The 19,216-nt window shown below is 44.4% G+C and overlaps 1 protein-coding gene and 1 long non-coding RNA gene across 7 annotated transcripts in view; both read left to right on the plus strand.

Moving 5' to 3' along the window:
* ERG (ETS transcription factor ERG) overlaps positions 1-19,216 on the plus strand; it is a 282,162-nt gene that overhangs the window by 205,787 nt on the left and 57,159 nt on the right. For all 6 annotated transcript variants that reach the window (XM_032276875.1, XM_032276870.1, XM_032276871.1 and 3 more), the window contains one exon: positions 10,593-10,810. In XM_032276875.1, coding sequence (XP_032132766.1) covers positions 10,593-10,810 — 218 coding nt within the window. The remainder of the gene's footprint in view (positions 1-10,592; positions 10,811-19,216) is intronic.
* LOC116550816 lies at positions 6,071-9,298 on the plus strand. The gene is made up of 2 exons (XR_004268585.1): positions 6,071-7,334; positions 7,731-9,298. It is a non-coding gene; the product is annotated as an uncharacterized LOC116550816 (long non-coding RNA).

A 19,216-nucleotide genomic window follows, 5' to 3' on the forward strand; every position in this document is an offset into this window, starting at 1 on the left:
GCTTGAAGACTCGGGACATGATGGGCACTGAGTGGTGGAGCTCCATGGGCAGCTGGATCTTGAGCCAGTGTCCCCTTGCTCTTGTGGCTCCTTTTTAAAGTGCCCCATCCCGACACTTAAATATTGCACGTGGTATGACACACCCATCTGGGGAAGGAGGAACCCCACCAATTATTTAAAAAAATTAAGGCTGATATAACACCCCCACCCCCTCTTCCCTATCTTATGGGAAATTCTGGACTGAATGCCTGAAGGCATGAGAGAGACACCTGATGAAGATTAGCTGAAAGCAGAGACAGAGTTGTGGGCGGAGGCCAGGACATCTGCTGCTCCTATCTTGTGCCTGCCAGAGTTTTCCATTGTGCCAGAATTTTCTCATGAATAAAATTCCTGGAATTTTATCGAAAACAATGAATCCATGTGTCAGACCTTCACAGAAGAGACACATTCCAGATGCGTAGCATGCTGTATTTTCAGCCTTTGTGTGTTTTGAAAGGGCCAAGCATAAAACTGCCGATTTTTCATGGAGCTCCTTCTGAAGTTCAGAGAAGTGATTATCCCTCCCCGATGTTCAGAGAGGGACTGTGCCAATAGAAAAAAAATGCAAATAACTTTGCTGCTCCTTGAGCTTGGCCTTCATGTTTCTCAAGCCGTGAATCGCCTGAATTTCAACCTGGGCTAGTAAGTTTCAAAAATCAGGAGGGCAGAATGATCCTGTGAACTTCTTAGCCAGACTGCCCTAGAAACACTTCCTCATAGAAGTTTATGAAAACTTCAACAAGTTTTAGAGAAAGTTAAGCATCACAGATTCCACATCCTAGAAGAAAAGACTTTTCTTCAAAAGTTTGAGGGCTATCAACGATGTGCCTTGTATGTTATTCTAGGTTAAAAGAAAAAAAGGAGATTATGTTCTAAGACCATGGTATATTCATTCATTTAGCGTCTTGTTATGTAGAGAATACCAACAGCATGATGGGGAGCATACCAGGATTCACTCCTTCCTGTACGAAGCTTTGATTTAATTGCCATTCAACAAACTAATATAGAATTAGAATGGAAAGCCCACAAAAGAACTGGACCAGGGACCAAAAAGACTAAATCAAAGTGACAGATGTGCTCCTAAAATGAAAGATCACCCTTCCCCTCTGTTACGTAGATGCATAGTTTGAAAATCCAGTACTTAAAAAGAGTAAGTAATAATTTGCACACAAGAGATTGTGATTTTCCTTGCATCTGGCTTGTTAGAATAACATGACTAGAAATGGTTAATTCTGATGTTTCACGTGTGGAGGTTTGGAGTCAGTCACGTCACTGTTCTATCACGTGATGATAAATACAATATTAAGATTTGTGAAAGCTGTGACAAACACTAGCTTATTTGGCCCATTCAGCTGTCCTGGGAGAGAGCTGCTGGGCAGCTGGCTGCCATCAGTACCACCTTTATAGTTGAAGATATTGAGAGTCAAGAAAGGATAATGCAGCACTTGCTGAACTGAGCAGGCAGCCAGCTCACCTGGGGATGTTGTTACAAAGCAGATTCTGATTCAGCAGGGCTGGAGACTTGGAATCTGCATTTCTGGCAAGCTCTCAGCTCACACTTGGGGCAGGGAAGGGTTAAAGGATTGACCCAGGTGATTCCCAGAGCAAGGGCAGAGCCCAGCTTGAAATTCACATCTTCCATCTTCAGATCCCTCTCCCTGGCTCCTGTGCTCCACCAGACAGTCTCCTGCACGTTGGTACAGCTTCATGTTCGTTCTCCAGGGTGATTTAAAAAGTGGAAAGAAAAAGATCTTTTTATCTCAGATGAATTATTTAAAACTAGATTTAAAAAATAAGGACAAGGGTTTTGATGAATATTCATGAGTAATATATGATAGTGATTCAAGAAACAAAAACAAGCACTGAATGTCAAGAGTAGCAACAGTCCCATTTTAGAAGGTTTTAAAAGAATAGCAAGGGCATTTTTTGCACTCATTTCCATGTAAAACTTAACAAATAGGAGGTTTCCATAGATGTTTTTTATACTTTTTGCTCATCTCCAAAGAAAGAAACCTACTGGGAAGAAGTGATTCTTTTTTTTTTTTTTTTTTTTTCTGAGATGGTGTTTCATGCTTGTTGCCCAGGCTGGAGTACAGTGGTGCTATCTCGGCTCACTGCAACCTCATCATCCTGGGTTCAAGCAATTCTCCTGCTTCAGCCTCTCGAGTAGCTGGAATTACAGGTGCTACTACCACATCCAGCTAATTTTTAGTAGAGTTGGGTTTCATCATGTTGGCCAGGCTGGTCTCAAACTCCTGACCTCAGGTCATTCACCTGCCTCACTCCCCAAAATGCTGGGATTACAGGTGTGAGCCACTGCACCCAGCCAAAAAGGTGATACTTTGAAGAAGAAGATAAGAAGCTCTTACCACCACAGGCACACTGTTTCTTAAACAGATAAGTGACATTTGCCAGGCTAACTAGTCCCAGTTCATTGTGCTTTCAGATGCATTCGAGGTTATTCTGCAAGTCACTGAGAAAACAAAGAGTTGTTTAAAAATTAAGTTGGTTGAAATTCTTAATCTCTCAAGGCTCATTTAAATCTAGTTTTCATTATGTAGACATAACCATTCTTTCTTTAATTTTTTTCTACAAAGCTTCACTCTTTCATAGTATTTCTAGGGTTTCTGCTTTCCAGATTGCATGCTCCCTCCTTCTTTTGCAAATGTTCATTTTCCAGTAAGTTTTATTTTGTTCATAGGTTGCTTAGCTATAGGAAGTCCCTAGGTAAGCCTATGTAGATTTAAGGTGAAACTCTGCAATAATGTGCTCTATGGTAATATGACTGCAGACATATTGCCAATGGCAATTCTTTTCCAGACTCCTTGGAACTCCTGGTCATTGGCTGCACAACCCATTCTTCTCACAAAAATATGCCTATTTATTTGGATGTGATAGAAGTTTGTGGACCCCATTTATACCATTATGATGGGGCTGTAATATTACCTAATGGCTCAGTCCTAGGGCTGATACAAGCACCAACAAACCTCTGAGGTTAAGAAATTACCTCATGTATAGGAGCAGACATATAGAGGAGCCAGCCCTCAAAATGCTTATATTTTAATAAAGGTGAAGCCAAGGGAGAAATATGTGGGAAAAGAGAATTGCTGGCACTAGCCAGGCCTTTTCTGAGCCCTGAGAAACCCAATGAGTCCAGAGCAGGGAAAATCAGCTGAAGGGCATGGAGGGGATGGATGCCCAGTGAAGTCTGTTCTGAAGGGATGTGCTGAGCACAGGGGAAAGCACCTTCTAGGATGAGAGAAGAAGCAGCAGGTGTAGAAAGGGAAGAAGCCCGGTTCCCTGTATCTTTTAGGCAACATTAACCCTAGTGGGTATGATTAAAGATAAGGAATATCTAAAAATCCTCTGAAGTGTTCTAATTTTTTTTTCCTTTTGAGATGGAGTTTCGCTCTTGTTGCTCAGGCTGGAGGACAATGGCACGATCTTGGCTTACCACAACCTCCACCTCTCGGGCTCACGCAATTCTCCTGCCTCAGCCTCCTGAATAGCTGGGATTACAGGCGTATGCCACCTTAACCAGCTAATTTTGCATTTTTAGTAGAGACAGGCTTTCTCCATGTTGGTCAGGCTGGTCTCGAACTCCCAACCTCAGGTGATCTGCCTGCATCAGCCTCCCAAAGTGTTGGGATTACAGGTGTGAGCCACCACACCTGGACTAAAGTGTTCTATTAATAAAGATAATAATGATATAGATTTTCATCTCTCATTATCTTAATATATATTTAGTAATATGTGTACATATGTATGATATATTTGTATATATGTTATGTATTGTATATATGCCTATATTTGTATATGTATCTATTTGTATATATGCATATACTTACATATATTTGTATATATACATGTATGTATCTGTATATGTGTGTATATATTTGCATGCATGTGCACATGTATATATGTATATATATATATGCATGTATATGTGCTTGTATATATGTATGTGCAATTGTATCTGAACACTAGTTCTGGGTCTCCTTTTCTTAGCACTGGACTAGTGTTGTGAGTGGTGAAATTGTTTGACATTGAAGTGACATCATATTGGAGAAATACTCTCTTTAGATGGACTTCATATGCCTACATACATTTTTCCTTTGAGGTTAATCCAAGATATTTTTATATTTTTCAAGGCCGAAGATAGAAATTTGTAAAATTAGAAAAACGTGAACACAAAGCTAGATGCTGCATTTAATATATGATGTTAATGTTTCCTCCTCTGAAGAATTAAGAAAAAAAGGAAATCATATCAAGAAGGGGCAAAAATGATCATACCCAGCTTGATGAAGCTTCTTTCACTTACCACATTTGGTTTTTCTCTGTGTTGTAATTAAAAGACACGCTGGTCAGATGAAGATTCTTGTTTAATGAGATACCTGTGGCCTCAGAATTGCAAAAGTGTGCACGTTTAGAATGAAATCTCCTGAAGGACTGGCATGTCTTTGTCGGGCTTCTGGTGGCAGAGCAGAGCTTTCTCTGAGTGCATTGTCTATTTTGTTTGTGTTGCTTTTTTCTCCTCCAAATGCAATTAGATACTAGACCGTTTAGAACCGTCTACTGCCCATGTGCTGCCTGAAAGAGAAGCTATAAACAATAGAGCCTGAGACAGCCAAATAAATAGTTTTCCAATATCATTAGGTCTGCAGACATCCATTAAAGGCCACCAAAGTGGCACAGGCTTCAGTATATTTGTGAATGGCACTCCTACCTGTCCTAGTTTTCCTGCATAGTCATCATTAAGAGAAGGCAGGCATCCACCTGCAATGAACACATCCCAACACCTGGCATTGTCTTTGTTTCTGAATAATCGGATTAACCAAACAAAAGAACAGGGTTATTGATTTAAGCCATTGCAAAATAAATAATTAACAGGATGTGGGGCCCACTGCTACACATCCCCTAGGCTCATAGAAGAGCATGGTATACCTAGAGAGGTTTCCAGCACTCTCCACTTACTGTCCAGATCCTTTATTCCATCCTAGATCCAGGGATTCCGGACACTTATCCCTTCATCCTTCTTCTGTCTCTTCCCTCTTCCAGCCTCTCTGTCTCTTTCTACGTGATTCCATCTCTCATGGCAAGACCAGGCACCCAAAGACTCCACCGTGTGACTTTTCTTAATCCAACTTCTTCCTTCCAGTAACACCCAGATAGTCGCCAGTGTACAGCCTTGGGGGATGGTTCAGTTCAGAGACACAAACCCTCTTTCTGCCTCATCCTCACCATTGATGTTACTTCTCTAATTGCACTTTCTGATTGGTGGGCAAGAATAACAGCTGACCTTATAGGACAATTGTAAGGATTAAATGATCATTTTTCATAAAATGTAGGATATCATTGGTTATAAAATGTCCCATTATTTTACCTGCCATCAGAGAAGAAGATATGCTGCCTAATACCTAGGATAAGTCATTCATTTTCATATTTCAGAGCCGATAAGTTGTGAAAAGTGGTGTATCTTATAATCAACAAAACAATTTAAGAGGATATTGCATACAGAGTGCTTAACAAGATAATCTGGTTTATTTGATGGAAAAGCTATTTATGAAAGTGGTTAAAAGATATCTTACACATGGCAGTATAGGGAGTTAAGTGATGTGCCAAAGTTTGCTTGGTTATATACAAGAGAAATTTAAGGAAGGGTTTTGTATTAGATTGTAATGGGATTAAAACTGACAGAAAAATCAGGCTATTGATTTAAGACGATATTGGCTTCTTAAGTGGATGATCTCCACACTGTATTGTGATAGCAGCAAGGACTTCTTTAAGTTTTTTTTGTTTTTTTTTTAAGATGGAATCTCACTCTGCCCAGGCTGGAGTGCAGTGGCATGATCTCGGCTTACTACAACCTCTGCCTCCTGGGTTGAAGCAATTCTCCTGCCTCAGCCTCCCAAGTAGCTGGGACTACAGGCTTGTGCCACCATGCCTAATTTTTTTTTTTTTTTAGTAGAGATGGGATTTCATCATGTTGGCCAGGATGGCCTCAATCTCCTGACCTCATGCTGTGCCCGCCTTGGCCTCACAAAGTGTTAGGATTACAGGTGTGAGCCACCGCACCTGGCCTAAGATTTTTTTTTTAAGCATGATCACGATCATAAAATTCTTTTTGCACCTAGTTGTTCCATTTGTTTTTCATAATTATCAAATAATTATGGCATATAAGACTTGAAAACATTGAAGATGGATTTGATAATCCAATTCTCAGGAGGTCTAGTTCTGGCCATCTTCCTAATTTTTGAAAACCATGAAAGGACCATTTCCCTGGGTGTTTTTGCTTACTCCAGATGTGAAATCCAGCTGACCATTCTTTAAGATTTTCTCAGTTTCAGCACTTTGCCACTCCCAGATTTTCAAAAGAGTTTAAGTATGACAGATTCTCTGTATTAACAATGTAATATTTTTATGAGCTATAAGGATCACAAATTAGAAGCAAATTTGGACGCTTATTTTCTAATACTTTGGTGAGATGTATGCATCTTGCAAAATATTCATCTGTTATAGAAAGGCATCAGGATTCCTGAAGTATTTTGCTGAAAATGTCAGAATGCGTTCAACTTCATTAGGTTTTTTTATTGCTTTAATCTAAATATTTTGGATCCTTTGTTGTACTCAAGTTGAGTTCCTTGAAAATACATGCATATTTTACAGTTATAATATGAGATATAACCTGGTGGGACCTCCCCCCATTTCTGGAACTCTAGGTCAACTGTTATCCCATGACCAAAATCCAAAGGAATGGTCCTCATATGTTATTGGTATATTCTGTATTGACATGAAATAATAAACACCATAGTACTAACACAGCAGTACCTTTTGTTTGGGGACTATTTGATTAGAATTATGTGTTTCTCATAAGTTCTTTAAAAATGGTCTTGGTGACCTGCCACTTGCCTGATGGGAATATCCCAACTTTCCTGGAGCTACAGAAAAAAAAACACCCCACACATTGGCAAACACCAACCCAAAGTTCAAGTCTTTTTATAGTAACATAGAAGCAGACATATGAAATTATTATGCCACATTTCTGCCAGATTTTGACGTTTAAAATAGTCTCTGTTATAAAGCCACCAAGCCCTGCAGCTGGCGAGAGTTTCTGCAATAACAGTCTATACATGTTCACTAAGGCAGCTGCCAACCCTCGTGGCAGGTAGGCACGTAGGTAGATGAGATCTTCTAGCTATAAGGAGGAGAAGCCAGGCTGCAGGGAAGGAAGGACATGTCAGTCAAGGCCAGGAGGTCTCTCCCAGAGCCAGAGTTAAAGAACGCATGTGGTCCTGGTTACCAGCCTGTGTTCACGCTCTTTTTCTGGTTTTAATCCTGCTGGGCTGGATCCCCTTTGAAGTCACAGGACTGCCAGGCAGGGACGGTCCTATGTGGCAGCCTGTGCCATTCACACTTTAACCAAAGGGGTGATGAAACCTGCCTATAACCAAGTCAAGTGTGAAGACAAAGAGACGTGGTGGTGTGTGGCTTGATTTTCTTCTGCAGAACAGCACTTGAGTGATCACTCTTCTTGGAGTGGATCTATGAGAACCACTCTCAGCTTATTCTTACTCCCCTAGTGTGTGTGAGAGAGAAAGATTTTATTTATTCACTTGTTTCTTTTTCCTGAGTTGTACTTCATCCTAGATGTTCAGCAGCCTTTGTTTAATAAGAATCATTTTGGGGCATAGTTTGGGTTGCTTTGTCTTTTCAAAATGTGGGCTGTATTTCACCCCTTTTGAAATGTTTATCCTGAACTTCCTTATTTTTAAAATCTTTCCCTTCTAATGAACAAAAGCAACTGAGGGATTGCTTTTAACATTCTGAATTATTTCCCCTTTCTCATTTTTGTGCAATATTAACTGTGAGAAGAATTTTAAGATACAAAGAAAGGAGGCGTGCCTCCCCATCTCTAGCATTTCTAAGGGTTTTTTCCCTTCCTAAATTCATCTCAATTAACTTTGATTTCTTTCTTTAGAAAACCATGTGCTGAAATAATGCTTTGCCAGATGTGAGAATGAATTCCTCCCCCTACAAACACATGCTTAAGCTTCATTTTAGTTCTAATATTTTGGTCTGTTTTTTTTTTTTTTTAATTTAATCTTACACCATATTTATCTGGCTTTTGGATTTGTTTGCAAGAATATCTGACTTCATCTTGGAGAGGTACTAATATTTTAAAGTTATTGCTTGTTTGTTGTTGGTGCAGCCGTTTTCTTTTTAGTTTGTAATTTTAAATTTAGCCTGTTTCTTATATATATAACCTGTTTTTGCCAATTTCTGATATAAATCACACATTTGTTCATGTTTCTCATCATAGGGAAGCCAAAGCTAACATTACATAGTGTGTTATTCCCCTCCGAGCCTTGGTCGAGACTCAGGCCCAGGAAGGAGGGAGGCAGCAGCCATCAGCCCTGTTTCCTGTTCTGAGAGTGTAAAACACGCTACCCAATGCTGCCATGGGAAGGGAGTATCTGTTTTGCAAAAATTATTTAAGAAGGCTTAATTTTTGTCTTAACGAGCATGATTACACTAAGTCTATGGTGCTGATTTTACTTTGAAATGCACATCTATGAGTTTAGACTCCTTGATTTGGCCACTCAGTTGTGACCAGAAGAGAAAGCCGGTGATATTCAGGTTCCCTAACATCTAGGATGCCATTTCTGTATTGTCAACTTCTGTGCCACTGCCTTGTATTATTTTTGTTTGTGGATGAGTTTGCTTTTGCTGTCTATTCAAGATGATTTTGTTCCTTGTGCCTGATTCTGGTTCTCTGTCTGGCATAACTGACTCTTTGGTACATTTTACATTACTGTTTGAACTCCAGGCTTCATCTTTCCCAGGTGTCACAGGGCTGTCATCCTATAGATTCTAATGGAGTTGAGGGTGGGGGCTTGCATATGCACAGAGGCCTGACCACCACTTTGAGAGACAGAGGTTCAAGTTTGTTTGATTGTTCTGCCTTGCTGATTCTCAGTGCAGTGTGTGTCTGGCAAAGAAGTTTGTGCACGTGGGAAGCTAGGGAAAAAACTTGGTCCTGGGGCAGGTAGGGGATAGAGGGACAGAGTACATGTGGGGTTGGGGAGTGACAGTTTCCTAAAGATTCTGATCCTTTTAGGTGGGGAGGGAGGTCTCCATCTAAGAAAGGCTGCTTCTAGGGTGCAATGACTGATGGGAAACACCCTTATTTACTTAAAGGTCAAGTCAAAGAAGAAGAAGAGGGTGCTAATTTAAACACATGTCCCAAATGAAAAAAAAATGTCATAAAGGGCATCATAGGGCTGTGGGGACAAGGGGAAGGCAGATGGCAATACACAAGTCATTCCTGTCACCAATTCCCTAGTTGATCATGGCCAGCTCATTCAAGATTAACTCTAGACCTTTCTGGGTCTCAGGTTTCTCATCTGGAGGTGAGACGTTTGGACTGGAAGGGTGTGCACAGCCCACACACCCCTGCTTCCCCTGCTCTGGCTCCAAAGTTCTTTTTTTTTCATTTTTTAATAAAAATATGTGGCCCAATTAGCCTTCACTTCACACCAGTTGATGTCAATACTGAGGATGCCAAAAGACCAATATAAAAATGAGCAGTCATATGGGTGTTTTTGTCTATCATAAGAACCAAAATGGGATTGTATCACAGCAGCTGTGTCATGGCAGCACAAGACATCATGAAAGTAGCTGAAATTTCCCAATCAAACTTGCCATAGCTCATTGGCTGTAGAATATAAACATAGCCCTTGGCTAACCACTTGTTTGACTTAAAACTGCAATAAATGATTGATCCAACAATGACAAATTGCTATTTCTTCTCACCCAATCATGCAAAAGAGCAAAGATATTAATAGAAAGTAAGGGGAAAAAAGAGCTTGTCAGTGGTCCAGATCTTTTAAACATCCTGGTGTTTGGAAGCATCTGGATACTTCACAGCTTTTTTTGTTTTTCTTTTTTTGGGTTCATTTATCATCCAGATGTTCACCATCATGGAAGCACCACTTGAAACTCTACTTCAGCTAATAACTTAGAGTGGAAACCTTTGTATCTTTGGTTGGTTGCCCTTTGTTGCTCCATTGATCCCTCTGTCTTCGTCTAAGTCCCCCTTCCTCAAAATCCCCGGGAATGTGGCAATTTTGCCAGATGCTTAGGTGTTAGCCGTCACATTTCTTTTTTTATCTTCATGACTGTTCTGTACCCTGCCTGCTTGAATTATAGATTGCATTTGTCAAATAATGACACATGCATTTGGATGTCTTCTAAGACCTTTGAAATTCAACTTCCTTACGTTGAGATTAAAGTGGGTGTTCTGCTGCCCTGCCATTGTCAAGCCTGAGAGGCTTTGAGACCTGCATAAAAGTTTCTCTGGGCTGGCACTTCTAACCCTTACTGTCTGGAGGAAAGAAAAACAAGCTACTTTTTTCTTCTGAAAGGTAGAAGTGGAGACCATGAAAACGATCTAAAATGTGGTCCCAGTTAGAAAGGACTCTGAAATCAACAACTTTTGGAGACATGAGTGTCTATTGGAATGTCTTGAATTATGTGTTTCTTTGGGCATTCAGGAAGCGCTATCAGTTGTGAGCGAGGACCAGTCGTTGTTTGAGTGTGCCTACGGAACGCCACACCTGGCAAAGACGGAGATGACCGCGTCCTCCTCCAGCGACTATGGACAGACTTCCAAGATGAGCCCACGCGTCCCTCAGCAGGATTGGCTGTCTCAACCCCCAGCTAGGGTCACCATCAAAATGGAATGTAACCCTAGCCAAGTGAATGGCTCAAGGTAAGGAGACGTCTGCCCCTTTCTCTATTTTCCTATCCCTTTTCCTCCGACCTCCCATTTTCCTATCCCTTAGAAAGGCAAAGTAGAAGTTAGTCACGCCTCCCCAGAGATTGACTCAGAAAGCAAGGCCACTGCGCCTGTAGTCCCAGCCACTCAGGAGGTTGAGAGGCAGGAGAATCGCTTGAATCCAAGAGGAGAGGTTGCAGTGTGCCAGGATTATGCTACTGCACTCCAGCCTGGGCAACAGAGCGAGACACTGGCTTAAAAAAAGAAAAAAAAAAAAAGGAAAGAAAGCAGCAAGGCCACCGAATGGTGACACTGGGCAGCCCTGGGAAAATCTGTTCTCCAGTGGTCTGTGTAGAGGATAGAGGTTGTGAAATCAGTAGTATATTTACCAAGAACTCTCTTTGAAGATGTGTTCAATTCTATTTCCCAGGCACGAGGGTTCTGTGGGAGAGGAGCCTTGCCCACATATGGCAGAATTCATCTGAGGTTTTATTGCCTGGAAAATAATGCCGCCTTATGTTTTCACAAAGGGAGAGTGTCAGCTAGTGGCCAGGTAGTACAGTGTATGTCCAAGCCATTTGATTTGCTAGTGGGCCTCCTCTGCCTGCCTGCCACCCTCACCTGGCCTTCCAGTCCCCGTGGTCCTCTTATTTCAATGCCTGCTGCTTTATCCTCCTCGTAGCTTACACATAAAGCCCACTCCAGTGTCTCCCATAATTGTTAGCTTCCCTGAGTTTGTGAAATGCAGCTGTTATGTGAAATGTATTACCAAATGCAGAACTGTCCCTGGCCCTCAAGAAGCATTGAATTATGTGTAGTTTTGAAAAGTAGAATTAATTTCAATTATGATCTAATACCACATATATATTCAGGAAAAAGAATATCAAATCTTAAGGTAAGGAACAGATTACTTCTTTTAAATGTTGCATAAACTATCATCCGGTCATAAGAACAGCTCATATTTTTGGATATTTTACTGTGTACAAAGCCCTTTTATATCCAATAGCCCCTCGGTCCTCCAAGCAGCCCCCCATGAGGAATGCTGGACCCCATTTGATGGATGAAGAAACCTATGATCAGGCATTTCCAATCTGACCCCAAATCACCACTTAAATGGAATCAGAATTTGGATTTAAACCAGGAGTGTTTGGCTCCACACCCTGAGCATTTTCCACTTGGTCAAAGCTGTAATGGGGCCTTTTTGTTACATATATGTTTCAACGCTAGAAAGGTTTATTATAAGTGTCACAGTTCATAAGTCTGGAAACCGTTGCGTCAATTCCTAGTGTGGTGTAAATGAAGGTGCCAAGACACAGTGTCCTAGAAGGAACGTTAGCAGCACGGCTGGACATGCCAGATGGGGAGACAGGAGATGCCAGAACGCCCCTCCACTCTGAGACGCCAGTTTGCGTCTGTGCAGCTAACTTCTGGAAAAGGCACTGGCTCTGATGCTAAATATTTGCCAACGCACTGGTCCTTTAAGTGGAACTCAAGGCAGGCCCATCTTGGAGCTCATCAAGAGATTCATTCCTGGAGTTATGAAAGCACCTGGGTAGACAGTGCAATGATGCGGTCCAGGACATCGAAGCTGTGGGAAGTTAGTGATTACTTTAACCCGTAAATCCTTTCCATTGGATAGAACGTTCTGCTGATCATTAACTGTATGTATTTCTGAAACACATAAGAGTGCAGGGTAATCATGTTCTAAAGAATGCAGGAGAGTTTATGCAGAACAGTTGGTGGAACACGGCCTGGAAACGTTGAATGAATTCTGTTTTGGGTGGAGTCGTGTGATCCCATATATGCCAATGTGTTCACCGTGGAGACACTAAGACCAGGACACCTTTCTAAAACTTTTCTTCTGCAGAGGCTAATTGCTACCTATGGGAAATTCACCTGCAGGGAGGTGGGGGGTGTTGGAAACAGGAGAGAGAGGAAGGAAGCACCTCCGACAAAAGGGCAGTGAAATGAGTTCCGACAGACAACAGGCAAAGCGAGCCATGTCCCGGCCCTCTTTTGAGAGTTTGGCCTGGGGCCAAGCTGGACTCAGCAAACCTCCGAAGGGAGACTGAGCGAGGAGGCGAGAACAGTGCTCCAGAAATGAAAGTTTCTGTTGTTCGCACTGTGTTACTCCTGAATTTAAAATAAAATAAGCATTCTGCGTGTGGGAGAAGTGCGAACACTGTTTTCCTTAGCATGGGCCTGTGATTCCCCTTGGTAGCTGTTGTCTAATCTCCCTCCTGGCCAGGCACAGGGCAGCCTTTCAGCCTATGTTGTTACCCCAGGGATGCAGGTTGGGAGTTTAGGACAACTCTCAGCCCCAGGCCAGGGGCTGCAGTCCGTAAGAAACACACCAGGGCAGTTTCCCCCAGCGCCCTCAGTGCAGCACGCTGGGGAAAGCTCTTGGGTGGTTCTTTTCTTAGGCAGGTTAAAGGCTGGTGCTGGGCCAACGGTGTCTTTCTGGGAAATGACATTTTTCAGGGGAACTGGACATTTTCTTTTTTTTTTTCTTCTTTTTTTTTTTTTAGATGGAGTTACCCTCTTTTTTTACCCAGGCTGGAGTGCAGTGGCACGATCTCAGCTCACTGTAACCTCCGCCCCCGGGTTGAAGCGATTCTCCCATCTCAGCCTCCTAAATAGCTGGGATTATAGATGCCCACCACCATGCTTGGCTAATTTTTGTATTTTTAATAGAGACAGGGTTTCACAACATTGGCCAGGCTGGTCTCGAACTCCTGACCTCAGGTGATCCACCCACCTCGGCCTCCCAAAGTGCTGGGATTATAGGCAGGAGCCACTGTGCCCAGCCTGGACATTTTCTTTCAAGGGAACAATGGGGACTTTAAGAGCTTCCTTTCTCAGGGCTCATGGAATTCTAACAGTGCCCAGAATGCTCCTGTCATAAACTTTCAATGCTGCTCCAGCTCTCGAAGCATCGGTGATGTGTTTTGGTGGGTGGCTACTGAGTGAAGACCATCATGTCATCCTCCTCGTCTTCTGGGTCCTCTGGTGGATTCGCAGTGGTGTCAGTTTGGCAGGTGCTGTTCACAAAGAGAATGTGGTGGACCGCACCTGGCCCATATGCCTCGTTCGAGGAAAAGGGCAGCTGGGTGTGATATAGGCAGGGGAGGAACACTGGCTGCAGAGGCCGCCCAAGCTTTGAGGCATCTGGCAATGTACACATGTCAACCAGTCACCAAGTGTCATCGTCCCCCAACCCCAAAGATGTTCCAGGAGGAGGGGTAGGAGTGGCTGACACTAATAATCCCCTTTATAGAAGAGAAAGATACAGTGCTCCTGCCTGTCTCCCCCAGAGCTCAATGTGTCTCCTGGCATTGTGTCTGGAGCTGGCCTGGTGCATCAGTTGGGATTCTCTAGAGAAACAGAACCTATAGGATATTTTAATATTTTAAGAGATTTATTTTCAGGAATTGACTAATGCAGTTGCGGGAGTGGGCAGGTCTGAGACCTGCAGGGGAGGCTGGCAGGCTGGAAACTAGGCGGGATTTCTGTGCTGCAGTCTCGAGGCAGAATCTCTTCTCTGGAAACTGCAGGCTTTCTTCTTAGGGCCTTCACGTGATTAGATGGGGCTCACCTGTGTTATCCAGCGAACTCTCCTTTAGTCAAGGTCAACTGACTGAACTACCTACACAAAACGCCTTCCCAGTACCACCTCAGTTAGCATCGGATTAAGTCACTGGGAGCTACACCCTGGACAAGTGGACACAGGGAACTGACTCCCACACCTGACTTTCAGGGATGCTGCCCTGGTCAGTGACTGATGACCCACTGCACTTTTTAGATCTCTGAGCTAGTGTGCTCTGGGGTTCTTTACAAATGTCAGGTCCAGCCCCATAAAAAGAAACATGGATGTGATTCACTCCGCTTTATTTTGGACACTGTGAACCAGCCCTCGGCTGTGTCGTCCCTGCCTGAGGGGCTGGGGCAGAGGGAGGGTTCATGGAAACGCAGCCTGCCAGGGAGGGGCTCACAGCAGAGATGCTGCAGAGCTGGGTGTGGCTCCCCGACTCCTGAGGAGCGGTGCTGCGGGGGCAGCTCCTGAACGCTCCGCTACCTGCACCTGTCTCCTTCCATGTGAAGATTCACTCGAGGTAGCTGGCAAAATATTAAGGGAAATATTAGGAAAGTTATAAGATTATAGTCTTAAACCTTTTGGAAGGCTGAAAGGTTTTTCTTAATTTGTGGAATGGACTGAAGGCAGCCAGTTCGTAGTTAAAATGTTAAGTCATAAAGATTAAGTTAAGAAAAGCTTCCCCAGTTAAGTCTGTTTACCCCACATTCCTTTGTCTGTGTTTAATCACGTAAGCTATGTGCTAGATAGCTGTCTCAGGGGGAGGTCGAAGAATTACTCCTTAATGGTGTTTCTTCTGGGCCCCAAAACCAAGACCTTTTATCATTTGTAAAACCACTCTTTTCACCGTGTTAATTATCCACAAGCGTGTTGACTTAGAACCTCTGTTATTAAAGCTGAACTGAATAAATGTGAAGAGGAGCAGCGAGTAGTGGTCAGGTATCTGCGACTGACCTCTGAAAGCCCTTGACGAGCACTCCTAGCCCGCTCGACGCTGTATTACGTGTGTGTGAGTGCGCTCGTTCATTCGTTGCTCGGTCGGAGTCTACAGCACAGACCTCCACGAGTGATAATCACCATCTCGCTTCCAGACTCGGAAGCCCCAGGCCAGCTATGCCAGGGAGTTGGTCCATCTCCTGGCCCCTGGCCCAGTAGCTTCTTCTAATTGTCCTTGCTCTGAGCTTATGAAGAATGGGCTTTCCTGTGGTGCACATGCCACTTGAAGTCAAGTCCAAGGGAAGTTGCTTAAGTCAAAAATTGCTCTTCGGCTAGAACTTCTGGGCTGTTACCTTCTGGCCCCTGACTATCTTGCGAACACCTCCATGGGAGAAGTGCACTCTCTGCAGCTTAGGTCTTTCCAGAACATGGCCCACCTCCTTCTGCATAGAATACCCAGCTTGGGAACCATGCCCTCTCTCCATCCCTATCCATTCAGTACTCACGGAGAAAAAGGCCATGTGCTTTGAGAGGAAAGAAGGACTTCGTTCCCAACCGAACCGTGGAATTCTACAAAACCTCAGCCCTAACATGCTTACAAGCTCCTGAAATGAAATACGAGCGGTGAAATGAGATCTGTTGCCATCATAATAGCGTTTCTGTAAAACCTAATAAAAGAGAAACAGGACAGAAAGGAACCACTGCTTTGCGAGCCAACAGGGAAGTCATTGTGGGTTTGGCTTGGCCACTGCCGGATCAAACGGCAGAATTCTTGCAGACACTAATCTAATTGCACGCTGTGTAGACACAGGACATCATTTCTCAGCTTCGCGGTCCACAGCCACCCTGCCTCTCCCTTTCTCCACTCTAGCCTCACGCACCAGAAAGCCCCAAGTGTTCACACAATGGAGAACTGTCAGCGTGTGGCCAAACTAAAACCAGCCGTTTTCCTGTGCCATCCACAGCAAGGGCCCAGCTGGGGGTATCGGCGCCTGCTCGGCCTCTCGTGAGCTCCTTTCCAATGCCCTGAATTTGCTGTGAGGCCTCCAAAGCTCAAGTCATGGTAGGCTGGCCGGGTAAACGAAGAGGCAACACCTGCTCACTCATGGTCCACGAGCAGACCTTCCTCCCGTGAGCAGGCTGGCAGAACTGTGCAGAGCAGGCTGCCTTCCCTCTATCTTGCCTCCCCAGCTCAGACCAGATCACACTAAGCAGCACTTTCACCTTTCCGCGGGTGATGGTGATTCTGTGAAGCCCACCTGGAGGCTCACTGCAGGTGGAACTCAGTGAATTTATGTGCCATGTTGTGAGTCCTCCCTCAGCCCAGTGTGCAGGTCACCTGGAGCCATTGCCGTTTGATTCTGCTGAGTGAGGGTTCCCCTGGGGTGGTGGTTCCTAACGTGGGCTCCGGGACCAGCAGCATCAGCGCCACCTGGGAGCTTGTTTTGAGATGCAGCTTCTCAGGTCCTGCCCTAGAATTGGAACAGACCTGGGTGGCAGCCCAGCACTCTGTTTGAAGGAACCCTCTGCGGGATTCTCATGTCTGGTAGTCTGAGAACCACGGCTCTGTTGCATGATCCAAGGAAATGAAAAATGAGAACACCCAGCAGCTGGGTGAAGGTGGCCCACCCAGTGAATGACCTGGGAGAATCCGCGCGGAGGAGGGGTTGTTCCCTGGAAGTCCGCCTGCCTGAGTTGAGAAGCCCCACCTTCTCTCCCCACACATTGGCGCTTTGCCCAGCTGGGCCTGTGCAGTGAGAGACGATGCTATCTTGGCCATGCCTGTCTCTGGGACGGAGATTCATTGCATGCCATAAGTGACTCCAGCCTCAGGTGAGATAACAAGATGCTTTTGAGATGTCATTTAAAAAACATGCCACTTGTAATGTGATGGAGATGAGAAAAAATGGAGATTACCTGCTGGGTCCATCTGGGCCTTAGACATACTGTTTATACATGGAGTCATTCATTCATTCAGTGAGTATTTATTGAGCACCTACTATGTGCAGTCACTGTTCTAGGCACTTGGGAAAGTGATAAAAGACATAAAAAAAGTTTTGCCTCACTAAGTTCACTTTCTAGCAGTGAAGATGGTCATGACATCAGATCACTTATGAAAATACACAGCAGGTTAGATTGTAGTAAATGCTAAGGACAAAAATAAAGCCGTGAATGGGATGGCAGCTCTGGAGAAGGTAGCTGGAGAAGATCACAAAAAAGTGGTGTTTGAGTAAAGCCCCAAAGGCAGCGAGGGAGAAGGGCCGGGATTAAACAGCAGGAAATACAGGTATTGATCGACTTTCCACCTCTGCAACTTACGACCATTTGACTTTACGACCACAATCGCTAGCCACGACTGCTCCGCGTCTGGCAGCGCAAACGTTGCCCAGCTGGGCGTACGACAGTGCGGACCAGCTTCCGGCAGCACTACCATCTCCGCGTGCACCATTTCAACTGTACATACAGCCTACTCAACTTACGACCAAATCGTGTTACGACTGGTCCACGGTCCCGACCGTGGTCATAAGTCGAGCACTAGCTGTACTCCAAGAGGAGGGAGTGCTAAGTGCAAAGGCCCTGAGGTCAGCTTGAGGTGTTCGAGGACAACAAGGAGGCCGTCGTGACTGCTGTTTGGTGTTCAGGAAGAAGAGTCACAGAAGATGAGCTTGGAGAGGCCGTGGGGCCATTGCCAGACTTTGACTTTCACTTTCTGACGAGCTCAGAAACCATTAGGGCACTTCAGGCAAAGGAGGGATATAGTGTTTCTTAGATTTTGCAGGGCCTCTCTGGCTCCTGTGTTGAAGCCTTCCTGTGAAAATTTGGGTGTGGGATGGGTGAAGCCTGCATGAGAGTGGGTGAGGGTGGTAACAAGGGAGCGTGGGAGAGGCAGTCACATCCTGGGTATAGTTGGAAGGTAGAATTAATATGCTTTGCTGATGGGTTGAACATATGGCATGAGGAAAAGAGGAAGCGAGGACGGGCCAAGGTTTGGGGAATGTACCCCAAATGAGGTGTGGACAAGCCCCCGCTAGGAATCCTCATGAGCATAGAGGTCCCCTTAAGGGCTTCTTTTAAGCATCAACCCAGACACTGGGGACAGAAACTTCACTCTAATAAACACCAGGAAAACACAAGAGGCTCTTTCCTGCTTAACTGAGTTCAGCAGATCTTAATTCATTAGCCCAGTAGTTACCAACCTGCGTGATGTTGCCCCCAGAGGTATTTGCCAATGCTCATATTTTTGCTAGTCACAGCTGGGAGGTGTTACTGTTATCTGATGGATAGTGGCTGGGGCCACCCTGCAGTGCCCAGGGCAGCACGCCTGCCAGCCCTACCCCAAGCTGTCCAAAGAGCAATCTAGCTCCAAGTGGCAATAGTGTTGAAGTTAACAAATGCTGCACTAAACCAACATTTATTTGGTATTGAATCTGTATCATGTACTGTGTTATCTTCTATGGAGATGGATTAAGAATTAAACAAAGCTGGCTGGGTGCAGGTGGCTCACACCTGTAATCCCAGCACTTTGGGAGGCGGAGGCAAGCAGATCTCTTGAGGTCAGGAGTTCGAGACCAGCCTGGCCAACATGGTGAAACCCCGTCTCTACAAAAAATACAAAAGTTAACTGGGCATGGTGGCGGGCACCTGAAGTCCCAGCTACTCAGGAGGCTGAGACAGGAGAATCTCTTGAACTTGGGAGGCGGAGGTTGCAGTGAGCCAAGATCCCGCCACTGCACTCCAGCCTGGGTGACAGAGCAAGACTCTGTCTCAAAGAAAAAAAAAAGAGAAAAGATTCTGTGAGATAAATAGTGAGACACAATCAGTACAGAGCAATGTTCAGGGCCCAGCAGTAGCAGGGATGACGGTGCGATCAA

The sequence above is a fragment of the Sapajus apella genome, unplaced genomic scaffold, assembly GCF_009761245.1.
Source record: "Sapajus apella isolate SASKATOON/1434 unplaced genomic scaffold, GSC_monkey_1.0 scaffold8, whole genome shotgun sequence".
Classification (NCBI taxonomy): Eukaryota; Metazoa; Chordata; class Mammalia; order Primates; family Cebidae; genus Sapajus; species Sapajus apella.